This window comes from Musa acuminata, chromosome BXJ3-11 (assembly GCF_036884655.1).
Source record: "Musa acuminata AAA Group cultivar baxijiao chromosome BXJ3-11, Cavendish_Baxijiao_AAA, whole genome shotgun sequence".
Classification (NCBI taxonomy): Eukaryota; Viridiplantae; Streptophyta; class Magnoliopsida; order Zingiberales; family Musaceae; genus Musa; species Musa acuminata.
Window position 1 is genome coordinate 31,176,134 of NC_088359.1, and position 17,198 is coordinate 31,193,331.

The 17,198-nt window shown below is 36.1% G+C and overlaps 2 protein-coding genes across 5 annotated transcripts; both read right to left on the reverse strand.

Moving 5' to 3' along the window:
* Positions 1–162: 162 nt before the first annotated feature.
* Positions 163–11,370, reverse strand: LOC103972655 (type 2 DNA topoisomerase 6 subunit B-like). 2 transcript variants are annotated; one of them, XR_010502098.1, is made up of 15 exons: positions 11,243–11,370; positions 11,009–11,117; positions 10,838–10,921; positions 8,845–8,871; positions 7,549–7,660; positions 7,353–7,434; positions 6,701–6,721; positions 5,442–5,638; positions 4,564–4,705; positions 3,484–3,680; positions 3,252–3,351; positions 1,380–1,671; positions 820–952; positions 639–724; positions 163–542 (listed from the first exon to the last, which is right to left on the reverse strand). XR_010502098.1 is itself a non-coding variant. In XM_065173065.1 (13 exons), the coding sequence occupies exons 1-13, from the start codon at positions 11,285–11,287 to the stop codon at positions 1,235–1,237; spliced, it is 1,470 nt and encodes a 489-aa protein (XP_065029137.1). In that variant the 5' UTR covers positions 11,288–11,370; the 3' UTR covers positions 961–1,234. The 2 variants fall into 2 exon arrangements, 1 of the variants encoding a protein (XP_065029137.1); XM_065173065.1 differs by lacking the exons at positions 163–542; positions 639–724; positions 820–952 and adding an exon at positions 961–1,275 and having other exon boundaries at positions 3,252–3,371; positions 3,483–3,680.
* Positions 11,371–11,916: 546 nt separating this feature from the next.
* LOC135652181 (probable pectin methylesterase CGR2) lies at positions 11,917–16,062 on the reverse strand. 3 transcript variants are annotated; one of them, XM_065172956.1, is made up of 7 exons: positions 15,906–16,062; positions 15,489–15,641; positions 15,373–15,412; positions 15,206–15,241; positions 14,355–14,726; positions 13,126–13,181; positions 11,917–12,274 (listed from the first exon to the last, which is right to left on the reverse strand). In XM_065172956.1, the coding sequence occupies exons 2-7, from the start codon at positions 15,612–15,614 to the stop codon at positions 12,128–12,130; spliced, it is 777 nt and encodes a 258-aa protein (XP_065029028.1). In that variant the 5' UTR covers positions 15,615–15,641; positions 15,906–16,062; the 3' UTR covers positions 11,917–12,127. The 3 variants fall into 3 exon arrangements, with proteins under 3 accessions (XP_065029028.1, XP_065029029.1, XP_065029027.1); XM_065172957.1 differs by having other exon boundaries at positions 13,126–13,172; positions 15,200–15,241; XM_065172955.1 differs by having other exon boundaries at positions 15,200–15,241.
* Positions 16,063–17,198: the final 1,136 nt, after the last annotated feature.

Genomic DNA, 17,198 nt, shown 5'->3' on the forward strand with positions numbered 1-17,198 from the left:
TATATAACTGTTAATCAATGACTAACGATGCTGTTTTAATTATAAAATATTTTAATACACTGCCAACCTGTCCATTTATGTCAGATTGCGGCGGCTCGGGGAGATTTTTATTTTTTCTTTCTTGTTTTAGATTCGTATATTTCTATCGACAAAACACTACAATCAAAGAAAGGCAAATCCTTTTTAACAGTGTGCACAACGAAACCGGTCCATTTATATCAGGCCAGGCTGCGGTTTCCAGTGCTCGGTCTGGACCGACCTCCTGTCTGATGACTGCAAAATCATTTTACTGGGGAAAAAAGAAAATGTTATTCCTTCATCGACTGGGTGTTTTCCCATTGCTGTATCGTTGTTAATTAAGACACCGACTGGGTGTCGCGATGGTGTCTCATGTCTCTCCTGGGATCATCAGTGCAATCAATCCTGGAAGATCTGGGTTAATAGTTTTGAGCTCTTTGGAGGAACAAGGATGTTTTTGTCGCTCATGAATCCACTGCTGGAGTGTCAACGTTGCCCTGAAACAACAGGAATGGATGGCGAGCCTGCATTCCACCATATCAATGATTAATCATGCGTACGAGAAGAAAAATAAATAGACTTCACGTTCTTGCATGTAACAACAAGTGATGAGCAATTACCAACTGGTACTAACAGGCAGACTACGCTTCTTTACATACGAATGATTAATCGTTGATATGGTGGAATGCAGGATCGCCATCCATTCCTGTTGTTTCAGGGAACGTGAAACCATGCGTATGAGAAGAACAGAGTGACGAGCAAATTAACAACTGGGTACAAACAAGCAGACTCTACGCTTACATGCAAGAACGTGAAGTCTATATGCCATGCCTCTGTGTTATACGTTCGATAGCAACGGAGGTTACTAAGCAGGCAGAGATCCAGATCTTATTTGCTATGTAATATTTGGCTCTGAGCTCCATGTCGAAATTTACTGCAATATGGAAACTGGAAATTAGTTCATTCCTAAACATGTATCCATAATTGTGGCCAAATTATCCATTGCGCAGGAGTTCCAAAGCCCAATTTTCCTGCCAAGTTATATATCAACCGAGTCTAAAAGCTACATGAATGCTCTTCAGCTAGCCAAACAAGGGAGAGCACGTGCATTTAAATTCCTTCCGAGGAAATAAATCCCAGCATCATGATAAGACAATGCTGTGTAGATGAGGTCCTTTCATTGAGTATAATACTTGAGCTCTGGTAGTAATCCGATCTATTGGCTCGAAGCCACATCCCTCATTCTGGAAGTAGAAGCTATTTATATCAAGTTATTAGTAGATGATAAATCATAACATTTACAAGCTTATCTTAATTGGATATAGCAAATCACCTAAAACTCACGATAACTCAACTCGTACCTTCCTCAGAATCATCATCTTTTCCTTCTGGACAATGTTCTTTTAGGTGGCCCTCACATTCAAAAAGGCAGGGAGCACTTCCCCTTTCTATCTTCTTCTTCTTCTTTCCATCATTCATTTCTATAATCCTAATAATCTTTTCCCTGATGCAAGAATCAACTGTCTCCTCAGTGCAAGCATCATTGGATTGCAGTCCGAGAAGGGAAGCACATTCACTATGGAACTCCGGATCATTGGATGACAAGATCAAACCGGCAATTGTTCTTGAAAGGTCGGGAATGTGATTGCGGATCTGAAGAAACGGTAAGAACCACGTAACATACAGTAAACAATTAGAAGGGGTCAAATGAAAGAGAATAAATGATTCAGGTAACATGAAAAAATAAAAGTCAAGCGCGTAAATAAGCTCCTTGTTTTTGGTTGTTTGCATTCCCAATGACCTCCAACATCGGTCCCATTACCATTGCAACCTGAGTCCAACTCCGCTGTAACAACAACAAAAACAAAATCTAACCCAACTGCTCATAAATCAAGCCCCTATCTCATTGTTTTTATTGCTTCTGTGCCATTTAATTAGGTTCCCTCTTGGCATGGATCAGTAAAAACTTCACGTCACAAGATTAAAGGTCTCATCCACTGGTTAATCACAATTCAAAGCACCAGAGAACATGATAGATTCTTTAAGGTATTTAAGCCTTGTACAGCGAATTATGGATAAATGTATCCTGAGCTTTAGACTGATTCTCATGCTGATCCCTGTTCTAATATCGCTAATTAAAAAGATAACCCTCTTCCATGGTATAATGTTTCCTTGTGTCAACGCAACAGGTATAAGGTTTGGTACCAAGATCAAAAACTGTGAGGAGATGAACAGAGACCCAAGGAAACTTTACAAGAAACAATGATTAACTAGTAAAATTACTCCAAATACTGCTTAAAGGCAGATAAGAGTCCATATACTCAGCACCAAGTAGTTGGGACATCACAACTTATTCCTTACAGTTACGTGCAGAACATAACTGTAAGGAATAGGTTACATTCGTAAAATTACATGAAATTACATAGAATAGGTTACATTCGTAAGTATAAAATTAGTTGCATTCATGTACTATGTAATTTCATGACAGGTAAAATATTATCCTTAACACAAATATAGTACAACAACAACAAAGCCATAAGCCCCAACTATTTGGGGCCTTAACACATTGGAACAAAACAATTTCTGTTAGGTGTTCATTGTCAACTCATTTCGTTTCAGTTCAGATTCTGAAAAAATGAACTAGTTTAGTTTGATCCAAAATTTTCCTCCACACCAAACAAATTGGCCTGTGGACACCCCTATTTGGAGGTATAAAATAACAGACTAACCCCAAATTTGCTTAATTTTGACATCAATTGCGATGATAACAATCAGGTGTTGTGTTCACATGTATGAGATGGATATTCTCATTATGATAGTATGTTTCCTGTTTGAAAGTTTGCACAAAACCTAACTAGTGATATGATGGACTTCCATCTTAACTTGGCAATAGTGGACTTACTCACAGGGAGCTTGCTCACATGTAAAAAATGCTGCATTAGTATTTTCCAAGTCGTTAGATGCAACTACAAAACTATGCAATATATGTGTTGAATGGTACTTTTCATGAGAAGGATCTTGTTCTACTTGGCATATCATCAGTACAATTGGCTACAAAATTTCTAAGTAGGAATGTCTGGTCTCCCAAAGTCCAGCCTTGGCAGCGACAATCTTGGTAATTAGTTAACAGGAATTATATGGAAATCTGATATTTGCTAGAAGCAGAAATGCATGCTAGAAACTCATATAGACCAATAAAGCATCATGATTAGATGAAGGACGGTGAGATATACCTTGACGGAACGAAAGCTGAGAAGAAGGCCTGCATATTTTGCCTTCAAGTCATCCAGGGCAATCTTAACTGCTTTCTTGATGAGATTTCGATCAGCTGAAGTGCGTTCTCGAGTCACAATTTTATTTAATAGGTTAAGGAAAATTTTGCTCAAATAGCAGGATGAGCTTGTAAAATAATGAAGATCCTAAGAAGTATGAACTGACAAGAACAATACATCCTAAATTGGATATCTTTGATGGTAACAATGGATGGCAATATCCATGTAGCCAAATGATGGCATGTCCACCCATTCAAGCACTGCATTCCCATCTCCATCCATGATAATTTCCCTTAATCTTAAACCATAATTTTGCCAATTTATGCTTGTCAATGCATCAATCGATGATTGAGTGACTGAAAAGGGTGTGAATTCTTGGAAGTACATAACCTGAACAAAATTTGAATATTATAATTGTATGGGATAAAAGTTCAATCAAATCAAGTATAAGCATAGATTTCTCAGCATGCTGTGGCAATTGGCCAATCCTAGTTTCCATGAAATAGTTGAACATAAGAACAAATATCTATAAATATTTAAGCTCCTGAAAGAGTTCCAAGAAAAAAAGTGTGATAAAAGATATGGTGAAATATTTCAAGCCAATGAACAATAAAAATCATAGTGAATTTTATAAGATCTCTTTAGGTGGGTCTATAATTTTCAAAGACCTGTTTCAACTCATTCATCTCTACTCTGGTCATGCCCTTGATTTACAATAGAACATTGTATAGTGACCTAACTCATGATAGAAGACTTGCCCAGAAAGTTAAATTTCCTTTCTATGTGTGTCCAAGCAGACATCAATTATCTTGAAAGGTTAAAATCTCGAACCAAATAAGCAATCATCAACCTAATAACTTTAAAGCTACACCACCACTCCTTTTACTGTTAGAACTAAATTTCACCACTTATAGTTCTCAGAATCATAGCATAGTATAAAAGTTAAATATCATATTTACAAAAATGTCAAATTCATGTATCACAGCAACTGCCACTGGTTTATTAGAAATTATCAGCTTTAAGATGCTGAAATAATTCAAAATTAAAAATTAAGAACAAGAATTCGAATTTCAAATGTATGAAATAGTTTAACATACAGGTGCATGAATGACTTTGCAATCTGTCCCAATCAAATTCCATTGAATAAATCAGCCACACAGATACATTTCAACTTTAAATATTCAGATAATGGTTTTACTTAAAAAGTTAAACTAAGTTCCACAAGGAAATATTTTTGTAATGCTAAATGGAATGAAGGGATAAAAATATAAACCTGTGAAGTAGCATAGCTCAATCGCCACAGACAACATTGTGATTGCACAGATGTTATCACTATTGCCACTTCCACTATCCGTCCAGAATCTCTGACATTTTGGATGTTGCTTGCAACCCCAGTTCCAAACTTTAAATGATCTCTATTTGGAACAAAGAAAACAATCTATAAATTACAGTAGCTAGAATTCTAGGATAGAGATTTTGGCAATTGATGAACAATTTTTTTCACATTCGACATTGCACATAACATAATAATTGTACAATAGTTTATAAACAGTTTATAATGAACAATAATTACATTGTATTGGGTGAAATAATTTGTCAAACCAGACCTAAGCCATTGGGGTTTATGGGTTAAGGTCCAATTAAAAAAAAATTGATCCTTTCAAAAATCAGGTTTGGATCAAACATGTGCTTCCTTAAGGTTCACCCTGATCTAATGCTGATTATTTTCTGAAGCAAATTTTATCAAAGCCAGCCAACCTAACTTATTAACCACATGTACAAGCTCAGGTCAAGAAATTTTGACCTGTTGGTGGATCAGATCAGTTTTGGGTCAGCACTATCTGTCCTTAATACCTCATCTCAACCAAAACCCGTTGACACTTCTAATGTAAAGTCTCAGAAGTTAATACAATAAATACAAAATGACAATTTGGTCCTCTTAAATCAATGACACCTAAGGGAAGCATAGGATAAAAGAAATAGTGCAAATAAAAAAAGGGCATCTATCCTTTCTGCCAAAATATATGTAAATATACAAAAAAAACTCCAGAAACAGATGAACACGATCTCTAACAAGTATGTTTACCAATTACAATGTATAAAGATTAATCAGCATTTGGAACAAAATGTAACTGGCATGTTCTAGACTACCTGCTTGTGAAACAAAGCTGACACTCTTTATCTAAAGCATTTCTGTGCCTGAGAACATAGCTCTGAAGGCTTAAAAGTAGCCGCTCGTTATTTGACAATGAAAGGGGCAGGTAAATGTCATCAGTTTCTTGATGAAGGTGATTGTATCGCAACCCAAGGTTTTCTGTATGCTCAACTGTGAGATCCACAGCAAGATTCTGTACAAGTTTGAGTAGTTATAGTCATCAGACTTATCCTATTTCCAGAAATTGATGTGCATGCCAAAGAAAAAGATATTTCAATAGGACCCTAAAATCAACAATCTATTGAAAGCAAGAACAGGACTTTTAAAGCCCAAGGAAGAAAACATTGACATGATTAGATATGAATGCAAAGGAGTTTTGTGCAATTCCACAAGCTACCATTTGGTGCCTACATAAGGAGCAAGTTGAATCTAGTGAATCATGCAGAACTAAAACATTCACGATTCAAATAAGTAAATAAATCAGCATGGTTGATGTGATGACCATCAGCTTACAAAAATGAAATAAATGGTTCAAGATTTAGGGCCTTAAGTTAAAAGAGTCTATATGCAATTTTCAAATGATGCATTAGGGCAAAGACCTCACCTGATATCATAAATAAAATGCAACCAGTATGAATGGACCATATCAGAAAATTGACAAGTTCACAGCAACGTATTGGGATCATGAAGTTATTGTCCAGGATGGTTATCAAAGCTTGAAAGTGCAGTAAGATGATGATGACATATAGCATTTGTAGTTGTCTGAACTCACAATCATGTGGCTTAGTATAATATAGCGGCAATGAGAACAGGCAACAGTCAAAGTCATTTATAACCACAATACTTCACATCATCCTACCTTAAATTCGCTGATGAAAATTTTCATCAAGTACTACAGATATTTGAATCCTTATTTTAAGTTAGAAGGTATTCCATAAACCTAAATTGGTAAACACTTCATTGAGAAGAGGAATCCTGAAATCACTGAAAAGTAACACCAAGATATGTTTATATAAGCTTTCAATCTGTCTGACCCTTGCACCATAAATCATGAAACATGACCATCTTAATGACAATGTTATGAAATCCAACGAAGTATCCAGCAAGGCTGGAGTAGCATGATAATAGCTTGAGGTAACTAAGCTTGTAACACTTGGAAGCATATTACCGATACTGAAGCACACTAAGATGCAACTGAAACAAACAGATGTCAGTTCCCAATTAGAACAGGAATCAACTACATGGATGAACTTACAGGTGTCTTCAGTAGAAATATCTGCAAAAGCAAAGGACAAAGAAACACTAGTCTGAGAAAAGAGGATGATTTAATACAGGATCAAATGCTTGAAATGTATAACTGAATCCAGAAGCCTGTAGCTTTCCCTGATCAAATTAAAATAACATATGCTAAGAAACTAAGAAGTTACAATTCCATCAAATTTATAATTTCATTAAGGAATATGACAAGGGATGCTGCCATTATGCTATACCACCAATCCCAAACCATTAAAATAGGTAGTTGTGATTTAAATTGAAGTTCTAAAATGAACCATCCAACGTCACATAGGCTAGGCTAGCTTGGTTTTCCATGTCGACTACATTCAATGCTGATGATGTGGAATGGTTTTCACAAAATGCAAATGCTGCCAACTTTCTAGGATCTAGATTTTTTAGGAAAAACTGAAAAAGGGCTGTTCTAGGGTGATACTAGATATCATTATATGGTTTGAAATCAATGAAAGGTATGTAATCTTGCTTTTCAACTTATATGCTGGATCCAGAACTATTCATTCTCTTTATTTTTGTTCATGTTTAAGGTAAATAGAACTGTCTCATCATATAGCATTTCCATTATATTCACTTTGTTACATTCAGACTAGATTTAAGTAGCAGGCACAGAGATGAACCTTCTGAACAAAGGGAAACACCCATGCCATGAAGTCATCAATGTTGTCTTCCTCTGCAGTAGAAAAGCAAACTTCGGTCCCACTAAAATGTAGTTTTAGATGCATAAGTTTAACTATCCCAATGATTTGCCAACATCAAAGAGATGATCGTATTGGAAGGTGCAACGGAAATACAGAATAATCTAGCAAAACTTGCCTGAATGTCCCATGATTCTTGCATGTGGGTGGTAATGTATTCAACCTTAATTTAGAAGTTAATGCTTCTCTAAGATTCAGATGGTAGTTATGTATATCTTTGTCTCTTATTCCTGGACCAAAAGTTCAATACACAATATGACCAGTCTATATCTACAACATTACTGCATAAGAATAATAGCTGGAGTAATTGACTATTCATCAAAGTACCTTACTTTACATATTAAGGTAAGCACATAGCTGAACATGCAATTGATGTTTGCAGCCATATATAAAAATATAAATTATTGAAGAACTGTTGGTACAAGTTCAACATGTCAACGAAAAACACTTAAATGTCTAAGAAAAACCATCTCAAGACAAATGAGGCATCATAGGAAATAGCACTAATGACATGTAAGAGAAGTTTGACACAGGATCCATTAAATGCCAAGAATTTGAGCATAACACTTCAGTGTAGTGTTACCACTTGATTCACAAAGTTCTAAAAGTTTTGACTGCATGTAAACTGCAATTTGTCAGTATAGAAGACGATAAACTTTAGAACATCTCCAACTTTCAAGAGTTCTTAATTTTATTAATAATATTTGACTGATATGGTCAATTATCTAAGTACTATCAGGTTGCATATTTTCTTTATGTTGTTGGGGAACAGCTTTTTCTTAACCACTGGAAGAGCTGCAAAATGTCATAAAGTCAAAGAGGAAAAGATGTTTGATGTTCAAATATTTAATAAAGAAGCACATGTTTACATATGTTCATTCTCTGATGGTCCTTCTGATCTTCACCTAATTGTGTGTAAGATGTTTCCACAGCATGTCAATTCTTTTAAAATCATTAATAATGCATAACTCCATATAGCAACCAAGTCCAAGACCTGAACATCAATAAAAATAACTGAAACTTACATGGGCTGCAAGGTTTCCTGATTATACTGATAAGAATGGTGAAGATGCAAGAGAACTGAAAATGTCAGGGTCAATGATGGTTGCTTTATTCGGTGACATGGGATATACTAGTGTGCCATTTGTTGCACTTCCATGCTAGCTTATCTATGGAGTACTCAGTAGAATCAGAAATGCATCATAAGGAATAAAATCATTTACAGAAAGTCCTTAGAATTACAGACTCAAGTTAACAAAATTTATAAAGGCCAACCTTACTATAAATGAGCATAGGAATTTCATAGACCATATTTTAATTATTATCAGAAAAGTAAGGATCTAAGCAAATTTAATTCTGGTATGATGAAATTTCTAACAAATTAAGTTGTTATTTAAGCAAAATAACAACTTACCAGTAGTTGTTATTGACAGCATTCCATCTGCAAATGAAAAAGAAAAAAATAGTACATGGTAAATAAACTGATTGAATCTTTATCAGAAAGGCAAAATACATAAAAAATGAAAGAAAACAATTGTACGATTTCTTACAAAATATGCAAATCCCTTTCATCAAGAAGGCCTTTCAAACTTACGAAATCACTCTCTTTTTTTATATGGAGACATGCTCCACAACAACAGAGAAGGGAAACACTTAAATTCAACGTACAAATATAAGGAAGCCCATGTGAAGGAATGAACTGTATGTTATAGATAATCCGCATCTTAATTTGAAGCAGTTACAAGAACCAGTAGTTCAGCAGTAATCAATGTAATTGAAATCTTACTCAACTTTTACTCCAAATTTTGAAATTGGGAGATTAACAGGCAAAAGGACAAGGGGAAAATAACATCTTACATTATGCAGAATTTCATTCAAGAACTTGGATGTAATAAAAACGAAGTAGCTGGTAGCCATTGTGAGCCAAGAAGTTAGTGCTGAAACATAGTTCAAAATTTGGATAACGAAAATTTTAAATTCTGGGACATTTGACTGATGATTCATTTGTTGTGAATGAATTGCTTTACCTTGTATTCTTTCAAATCAGATGCCTTTCATTTGGTTTGAATGAATTGCAGAATGTGCTAACATATATGATTACAGGTGTTTACTACATGAATGGCTTTACCTTTTAGAGGCACTAATGAGAATGTTGGGTGGCTTTACCTTTTACAGCAACTGATGAGAATATTGGGATTTATTAACATGTACAATGACACGATTAACCCATACACTCAAGTACCCAACAATAAAGCCACTCTATGATTATGGCCTGAAATTCTCAATGCAGAAACCAACTTCAGAAAAACAACTCCTAGAAATATATTATAAATAAAAAAGTTTTTCTCTTACACCTATTCTTGTTCTTCACTGTGTAGTTAAATTATCAATTTATGTCATCTCTTATGGCAGGAATAGAGTTACTCAAAGGAATATCTTCAGAAATTTGTTAGGGCTGATGCTCCTGATTCAATGAATACAATGAGAGTTGATTTAGCTGAAAAAGTTGAAAAATGATAATCACAGATTACCATTTTTTTTGTTCAAGTAGTATCTATGTTTTTACTTCTGCACCACCTTTAAATTCAGCTAAATGTCAATTGGATTGACCCTCAGCTATCTTCTGCCATCCCTATCCTCCTCATGACTCTCCCTCAGTTCTCCTTTTCTTGTTTTATCGGTGGAATTTGTTTGTTGCATGTGTTTTTCCTAATCAAGCTAGGAACCATGAAATAAGAACTCATGTTACATTTGTTAATACCAAAGATTTGAGTATTGATTCTCTTGTATCATGCCAGGCTGCAATTCAACTTGCTGCAAGAGGCAGAAGCAACATATGATACAGATGCATACCATTAGACATCACATTATGCCACAAGGGATCTGGCATGACAACCTCCCACTAGATGGCATGTGCAACCTGTATCTTCAGTCTAATATCGCTAAGCTTATTCCACAATGTACACGTACATGACAATCTGCCAGTACATGACGTGCAACCTGTACCTTAAGTTCAAGTTCCCTAAGTGTTGAACCTGCCAGCAAACCATTACTCCAGAACGTACACTTACTCCCATTTTACTGGATGGGTTTCACCAACTATGGTTTTTTAACCTATTATTATGTTTCATCAGTTATGCAACAAATTATGGGCATTTAGTTATGGTTTACGAAACCTCTTATTACCAACCTAAAGAACTAAAGGTGTATAGCGATGACTCCCAACCTAAAGAACTAAAGGTTTACGAAACCTCTTATTACCAACCTAAAGAACTAAACGTATGCAATCATCAAATGACAGGTAGAACAATCATATAGCGATGACTCCCAACAAGATGAGAGGATATTTAAGTTAGATGGAAGTTAGAAATCACAATCATTATTCTAGATCAACTATCGAGCATTACCCCATTTGTCGGATGAAACGGAACACATTCCCCGGTTCAGGTCCTGGAACTCCACCAAGCTGCTTCCGACCCCAGTGTCTGAAACTGGTCATTCATATAAAATCTGAGATGCTTCACAGAAAATTCGAACTACCGATTGAACCAAAAGTATACTGGCGTTCGGGCTCTCACTAGAGATGCGCATGAATGGAGGATTCGACACGCGGAAGCATCTGATCGAGATCGACAGTCTGCAGAGAGTCTCCGCGATCCGGCATCTTTGAACCGCCAGATAGATCAACTGCGGAGGGTAAAGAAACCAAGAATGGGGCAAAAGATACCGCAGATAATATTACGATGAAGAACCAAAAACACGGAAAATGAAACGCGAAATCCAATTCGTAGACGAAAGTTGCCGCGCCGTACGCTCCTGAATAGTCTCCGAGTAGAAGAAGAGAAGTCGGTCGCCATGGGAGAAGGTTCTCCTTTACCCTTTCCGTCCTCTGCACTTATACCCGATGCATACCGATGAGTTGGTTATCCTGGGAGATGTCTGTGCGTGTGTGTGTGTGCATATATATATATATATATATATATATATATACATATATATATATATATATACATATATATATATATATATACATATATATATATATATATACATATATGTATATATATATATATATATATATGTATATATGTATATATATATATATATATGTATATATATATATATGTATATATATATATATATATACATATATATATGTATATATATATATATATATGTATATATATATATATATATGTATATATATATATATATATGTATATATATATATACATATATATGTATATATATATACATATATATGTATATATATATATATATATGTATATATATATATATATATATATATATATATTCAATAACAATAATAATCATAATAAATTATTGTATTGTAAAATTATTATTGCTATTATTATAATAATATTGATATTATTAGTAACTTGAGATAAGGGTATTATGCATGTTAAGGTTTGATAGTTCTTTTAGGATGTAAATAATAAAAGAATGTCATGTGGTCATGTAAACGTACCAAAATATATGTTTTATTTAACTCATAGGCTTAAATTAACTAGTCCAAGTCATACAATTACATCCAACGGAAATCTAAAACCTCACAGAGGAGACGGTGCTCCTAAAACTCCAATAGTACAGTGATACTTCGAGTGGTTGAATACAACAATTGACGGTGCACAAAGTACTTTGGCAGTGTCCACAGCATAGCAGAAACGACCCATCATCTATGAGACGAGGTGAAAAATCTGGCAGCTCGGTTTGTAAGAGCTCTTGCTTGCAGCCTGCTCGAACTTCTTCGTGGCAGCTTCATTCTCTTGTAAGCCAGTCTGAACAAAATATCGTATCCACCAGGATGAACTCCGCAATTTAACCTACAAACCAAAGCATGGAATTATCACCGATTCGGAATGCTTAACAAAACAATGGTAAGACTGCTGCAACTAAAGCCATGGTAGCAACACGAACAAACACTATTTTTATTGTCAGATTAAGGAGCTTAAAGCGATGAGAGATTAATATAAAGAACACTGTAAATTCACAAGTATCTCGATGCTGACTAACATTTTCAGCATTCTCGAAAGAAGTAGGCCGCAAGACTGCATATTACCTTGACCAAGATGGATAACAGAAGCACTGACAAATAGAAAATCACCTTTTTTTGGGTAAAGTTCCCATCCCAAGCTTTGTCCCTGCTATTTGTGACCCCAACATACAGTTTGGTAAGATTTGAATTAAGAATTATTCATCATTAAAGCTCCACAATATATTTGGACTTTATAATGTACTCATTCTAATTTGATCAAGCTCTCCCGCATTCTTTCTAGATCATTTTTCAAACTCAGAGCTCTGCATTGCATTTAGTATAATTTCATCAGTTGTTAATGCTCATAAGATGACCTCCCAACTTACTGTTCCTAAAAAGCTAGACAGGCTTGCTGTATCTTTCGGCTTTGTTGGTCCACCCAGAACAAGATGAATCTAATAAGACTGCCCAATAAAAGAGAGACTGAAGGTTCTAATTCTAATAAGATCACACTGTCAATAACATTATGGCTGACTAAAAGTTGGAAAGCCACATCGTGTTGAAATAGAATCAAAATGGTAGTAGACAGCTGTAAAGCAACCATGACAAGGTCTAAATGCTCAATAGGAAGGGTTGACAATAGCTTCCCCGTAAATTGAAGTCCCAGTATAATAGATGTATATTAATTGAAGGACATACCGGTTTTCCAAATTTTGCAAGCTCCAAAACCTTGGCTCTCTGCTGACCTGGATAACCTACAACATTAGGAACGATTCTAGAACAATGAACATTTACTTTAAATTTGAGTGTCTAACTTGAGAGTAGATATAACTTTTACATAAAGCATAGGCTTTTATGTTGCACAAAAATGCCACTATAAGCAAGGCTAAGATGCAAAACTTGACAAATGATGATCAACAATAGAAACTATCCAGATCTTATTGGAATGAAATGCAATTGCAAATTGCTACAAGAACAAGGAGAGAGGACAATGCCATATTTCATTCTCCATTCAAGAGGATTACCATCCCAACATTCAAGACAGTATCCAAACTTTACTTCTCCAATTTATAGGTTTAAATGAGCTTACCAATTAATTAATTTCCACACTTCTATGATTTTATGTTGGTTATTACTCCAAGTACTGGTTCTTATCCAGAAGGTAATGCATACAAAACCCATATGAGAATACAAACCATGTATTATAACTGTAAGATAAAATTGTCTCAAGACAGTTAAAAGCACCACATAGACAAACCGAAGGCCAAAATGTGGATGACAAGTGGAACCTATGTGGCTTTAAAAGTAAGCTTAGCAGTAAGACCCAAACTCAGAGATCCTTCACCAGATATGATAAATTACACCAGAAGTCCAATTCAACAGCAATTTAAAAACCAAACAAAATAGCGATAGACATCAACTCTGATTAGTACAATATGACAATGGAGACAGTAATCCAATCATGCTGAACTAGAAGACAAACATATTCTCTCGCTATTAATCATGACTGGTTTGACAGTGATTTTTTCGAATTCTAGTAGAACTTATTGTTCATGCCGTATAGAAATTAGATATCCTTCCAAATTCTAAACAAAAGTATTCATCATGACAAACAAAAGGTAATCATCATGACTGAAAAGTGTACTCATCCTGAACAATGACACCTAAAAACTTATGGATTTCAATAGTACCAAACCAGTCCTTTCAAATCTATATGTATTCTATGTAACAGAACCAAGTTCAATATTGATCTTACCAAAGTAAAATCCTAAAAAAAATTGGATGTTTTAGTTTCCTTACATATTAAACATTATTGTGTGTAACCAACCACGACAGCAAAAAATAAGGCTTTTGACATACTCTCAAGGTTTCAAACAGAATTTGGAAAATATTGCTTCATAATAGATTAGCACAAGATAAATAATTACCAGCAAATATAACAAGTCCATCAGATGATACTCTTGCCAGGTCTGGAAGCGTCTTGTTAAGGTATTTCGGAGATAAGTAATCCAATGCATCTGAGACAATGACAACAGAAAACGACTTTGGCCTATATGGCAGAGAAAATTTGATATCAGCTGAACGCACAAATCCTTTACGAATAAGCCTCTTGCAACTACTATCAGCATCCTCCAAGTCATATGGTTCCACACCCCAAGCTTCAGTATCATCTTCTTTTAACAATGTAGAAACAACCGCACAAGTGTCAGGCCCTACATGCAAAACCTTGCGCATGGTTTGACCATAAGCCTTCTTCAGAAAAGGTATCGCCCGATGAACTTCTGATGTGCAGGAAGCACCTGCGAATAACGGAGAAAAATAATCCAAGGTCGGAAAGGAGAGGGCAAACCACACAGTTAGAACTACAGCATATGACATTTGGCAAGGCTAAAGGAGCTGTAGCATCAAGATTCTTGCCCCACATTAAGCTATATAATATAAAGTGCAATTCCAAGTCGATCTCCACCTGAAATCAACCTTATTGTAGTATGAGGCAAATGGCTTAGCGAAATAGGCATATGGTTACATTATATATAAATGAGATTCAAAGAAAGTACCGAATACCGATATCAAACCATTCTAGACATCCCAATCAAAGTTTAACTATAAGGAAATAGGATGTGGCTTTCACCAGAACAGCCATACATATGAAAAGATTGAAGGGTGGGTGAGGCAGTATAAAAAAAAGAACCATTCCGAAATAACTCTTGAACAGCCCGGAAGATTTTTTGACACAATACTGATAGGATGAAACGAAGAAAACGACACACACCTTCACCTTTGTGTATTGCTTCCTTGTCACTGGCCAATCCACCTGGCCATTAGAAGGTTAAATGGTCACATCACATGTCAAACGGAATAAGACATCAGCTAATTAACCAGAACGACAGGAAGCAATTGCAAAAACCACAGACACTAAAAATCTTTATGGGAAATTTCACGTACCAGAGCTGCTGTAGGAGTAACCAATGAGAAGAAAAGCACCCTGCAATTCCAGAAAGAGCATTCTGTCAATTTGCACGATTCTGCACCTATATGAAGAAAGCAAGGAAGGACCATACCAGGAGGACCAGCCCGACAGATAACAATGGCGTGCTCCGTGACTTTGGGTGCAGTGAGCTGACAAGCGGAATGCTTGCGCTGTCAGGCAAGCGTCGAGATTGATTCACTGCTCTTCTTGCTGCCATGGCTTCCAGTTGTAGCAATATCTTATGCTGATGAACAACGTAAACGAAGGGGGAGATCAAGATAGCATTCTTACAAGTAAAAAGAAAACCAAAAAGAACTCTTTAAACCTAATATACGGTAAAGAGAAGAACAGGTCCAAATCTACAGCGCTAGGTAGATGGATCAAGGGAAATCTAGGCAAAAGGGACACCGAATCCAAAGCGGCGCGACCAACGGAGTTCAAATCTCGCAAGAAACGGGAAAAAGAAAGAGATCGAGGGTTTGGCGTTGTTGAATCAAATGGAAATCACCTGCGCTTGCGGAATCGACGAGCGGCATCGGAGATTTGCAGCGCCCGTTGCCCGCCAGATCTGAGACGAGGCGCTCCACGGACGAACGAACTTTCACTTGAAGAGCACACGCTTACGACCACTGTCGGCGCATTTGGGACGCGGATCCTCTCCAACTGCACTTTTAAGCAGCATGTCCCAAAATCCACATCGCAACCGTCCGTTGCTGTGGTATCATTACGGACGACTTCCGATTGGACCGATCCCGACTTTGATGGCCTCTCATAACGGATCAATGCTTCGCGACCAAACGCGGACGCGAGATTAATATATCCCCATTAATTTATAGAACTATTAATTATTAATACTCTTATTAATTATTAATATTAAAAAAATAATTTCTATAGTTAAATTAAGAATATTAATTATATTTTCTAATTAAACCTTTTTATGCCACTCTCTAATCTAACACTTATTAGTATATTTCACCAGGTTTGATTAGAACAATTGGCGGGCTTATCGGCCCATTTGGCCCAACTTCAAATTCGTGCGAGGCTTGCTCTAAAGGATCCGTTAGAACTAAGTCAATCCACATCGGAATTGAGCTGATTCCATCCACTTTGAAAATGCCATCACGTTTTGAGAATCGGAACATCAAAAATCTTCATGATGACTCGCTCAACATTATTGCTAGTAGCATATTTGACAATGTTACTCTGACGCTAATGCTAATTTGATCTCTCTGTTGCTCAGTTCGATCTCCTGAAATATATTAGGTGAGTGTGAGAAAGGTCACACCTCATCTCGATTTATCCATTTTATAGTTAGTCCCTTAGTCACACGAGCATTTCTTTCCTTGAGCAGTTCATTCTTTTAGACACTTAAATCGGTATCATATACTTTTAATTAAAATTAAAATAAATTAAGAGAGATTTTAAGATATTATTTTATAAAAAGAATATTTTGTATCTTATAATTATTATAAAATATGAAAATTAAAAGATTTAGATTCGTACCTTAATGTTTTGGGACCAACATTTGACCACCCAGGATTTACCGTAGTAAGAGCAGAAAAAAGGACACGGCGACAGCAGCACCGCCCTCTCTGGTCCCTCCCTCTGACCGTCTCTCGACGGTAGCAGGCGTGGAGATGGCGTGCTGTCGATTCCTCTCTGCTTGTCCGCCATGGGCGTTTCACGGCCTCGGTAATTTCTCGCCTTCACGCAGTGCATGCACGTGGGTTTGCCGCGCTTCATCTTTGCCCGCTCCAGCCATTCAAGACTCCCTGACGCCATTACCGAAGACGAACCATGC

Bases quoted from the DNA above. Each gene is read 5' to 3' on its own strand.
- LOC103972655 (XM_065173065.1), bottom strand. From the start codon at position 11,287: ATGGCGACCGACTTCTCTTCTTCTACTCGGAGACTATTCAGGAGC. The intron at 5,639-6,700 runs GTAAGTTCATCC...AAACTTGTACAG, and splicing joins TATTTCTACTGAAGACACCT to AATCTTGCTGTGGATCTCAC. The intron at 4,706-5,441 runs GTAGTCTAGAAC...TGTTCCAAATAG, and splicing joins CAGCTTTGTTTCACAAGCAG to AGATCATTTAAAGTTTGGAA.
- LOC135652181 (XM_065172955.1), bottom strand. From the start codon at position 15,614: ATGGCAGCAAGAAGAGCAGTGAATCAATCTCGACGCTTGCCTGACAGC. The intron at 15,413-15,488 runs GTATGGTCCTTC...CTGGAATTGCAG, and splicing joins CTGTCGGGCTGGTCCTCCTG to GGTGCTTTTCTTCTCATTGG. The intron at 12,275-13,125 runs GTATGTCCTTCA...TTTGGTTTGTAG, and splicing joins TTGCAAAATTTGGAAAACCG to GTTAAATTGCGGAGTTCATC.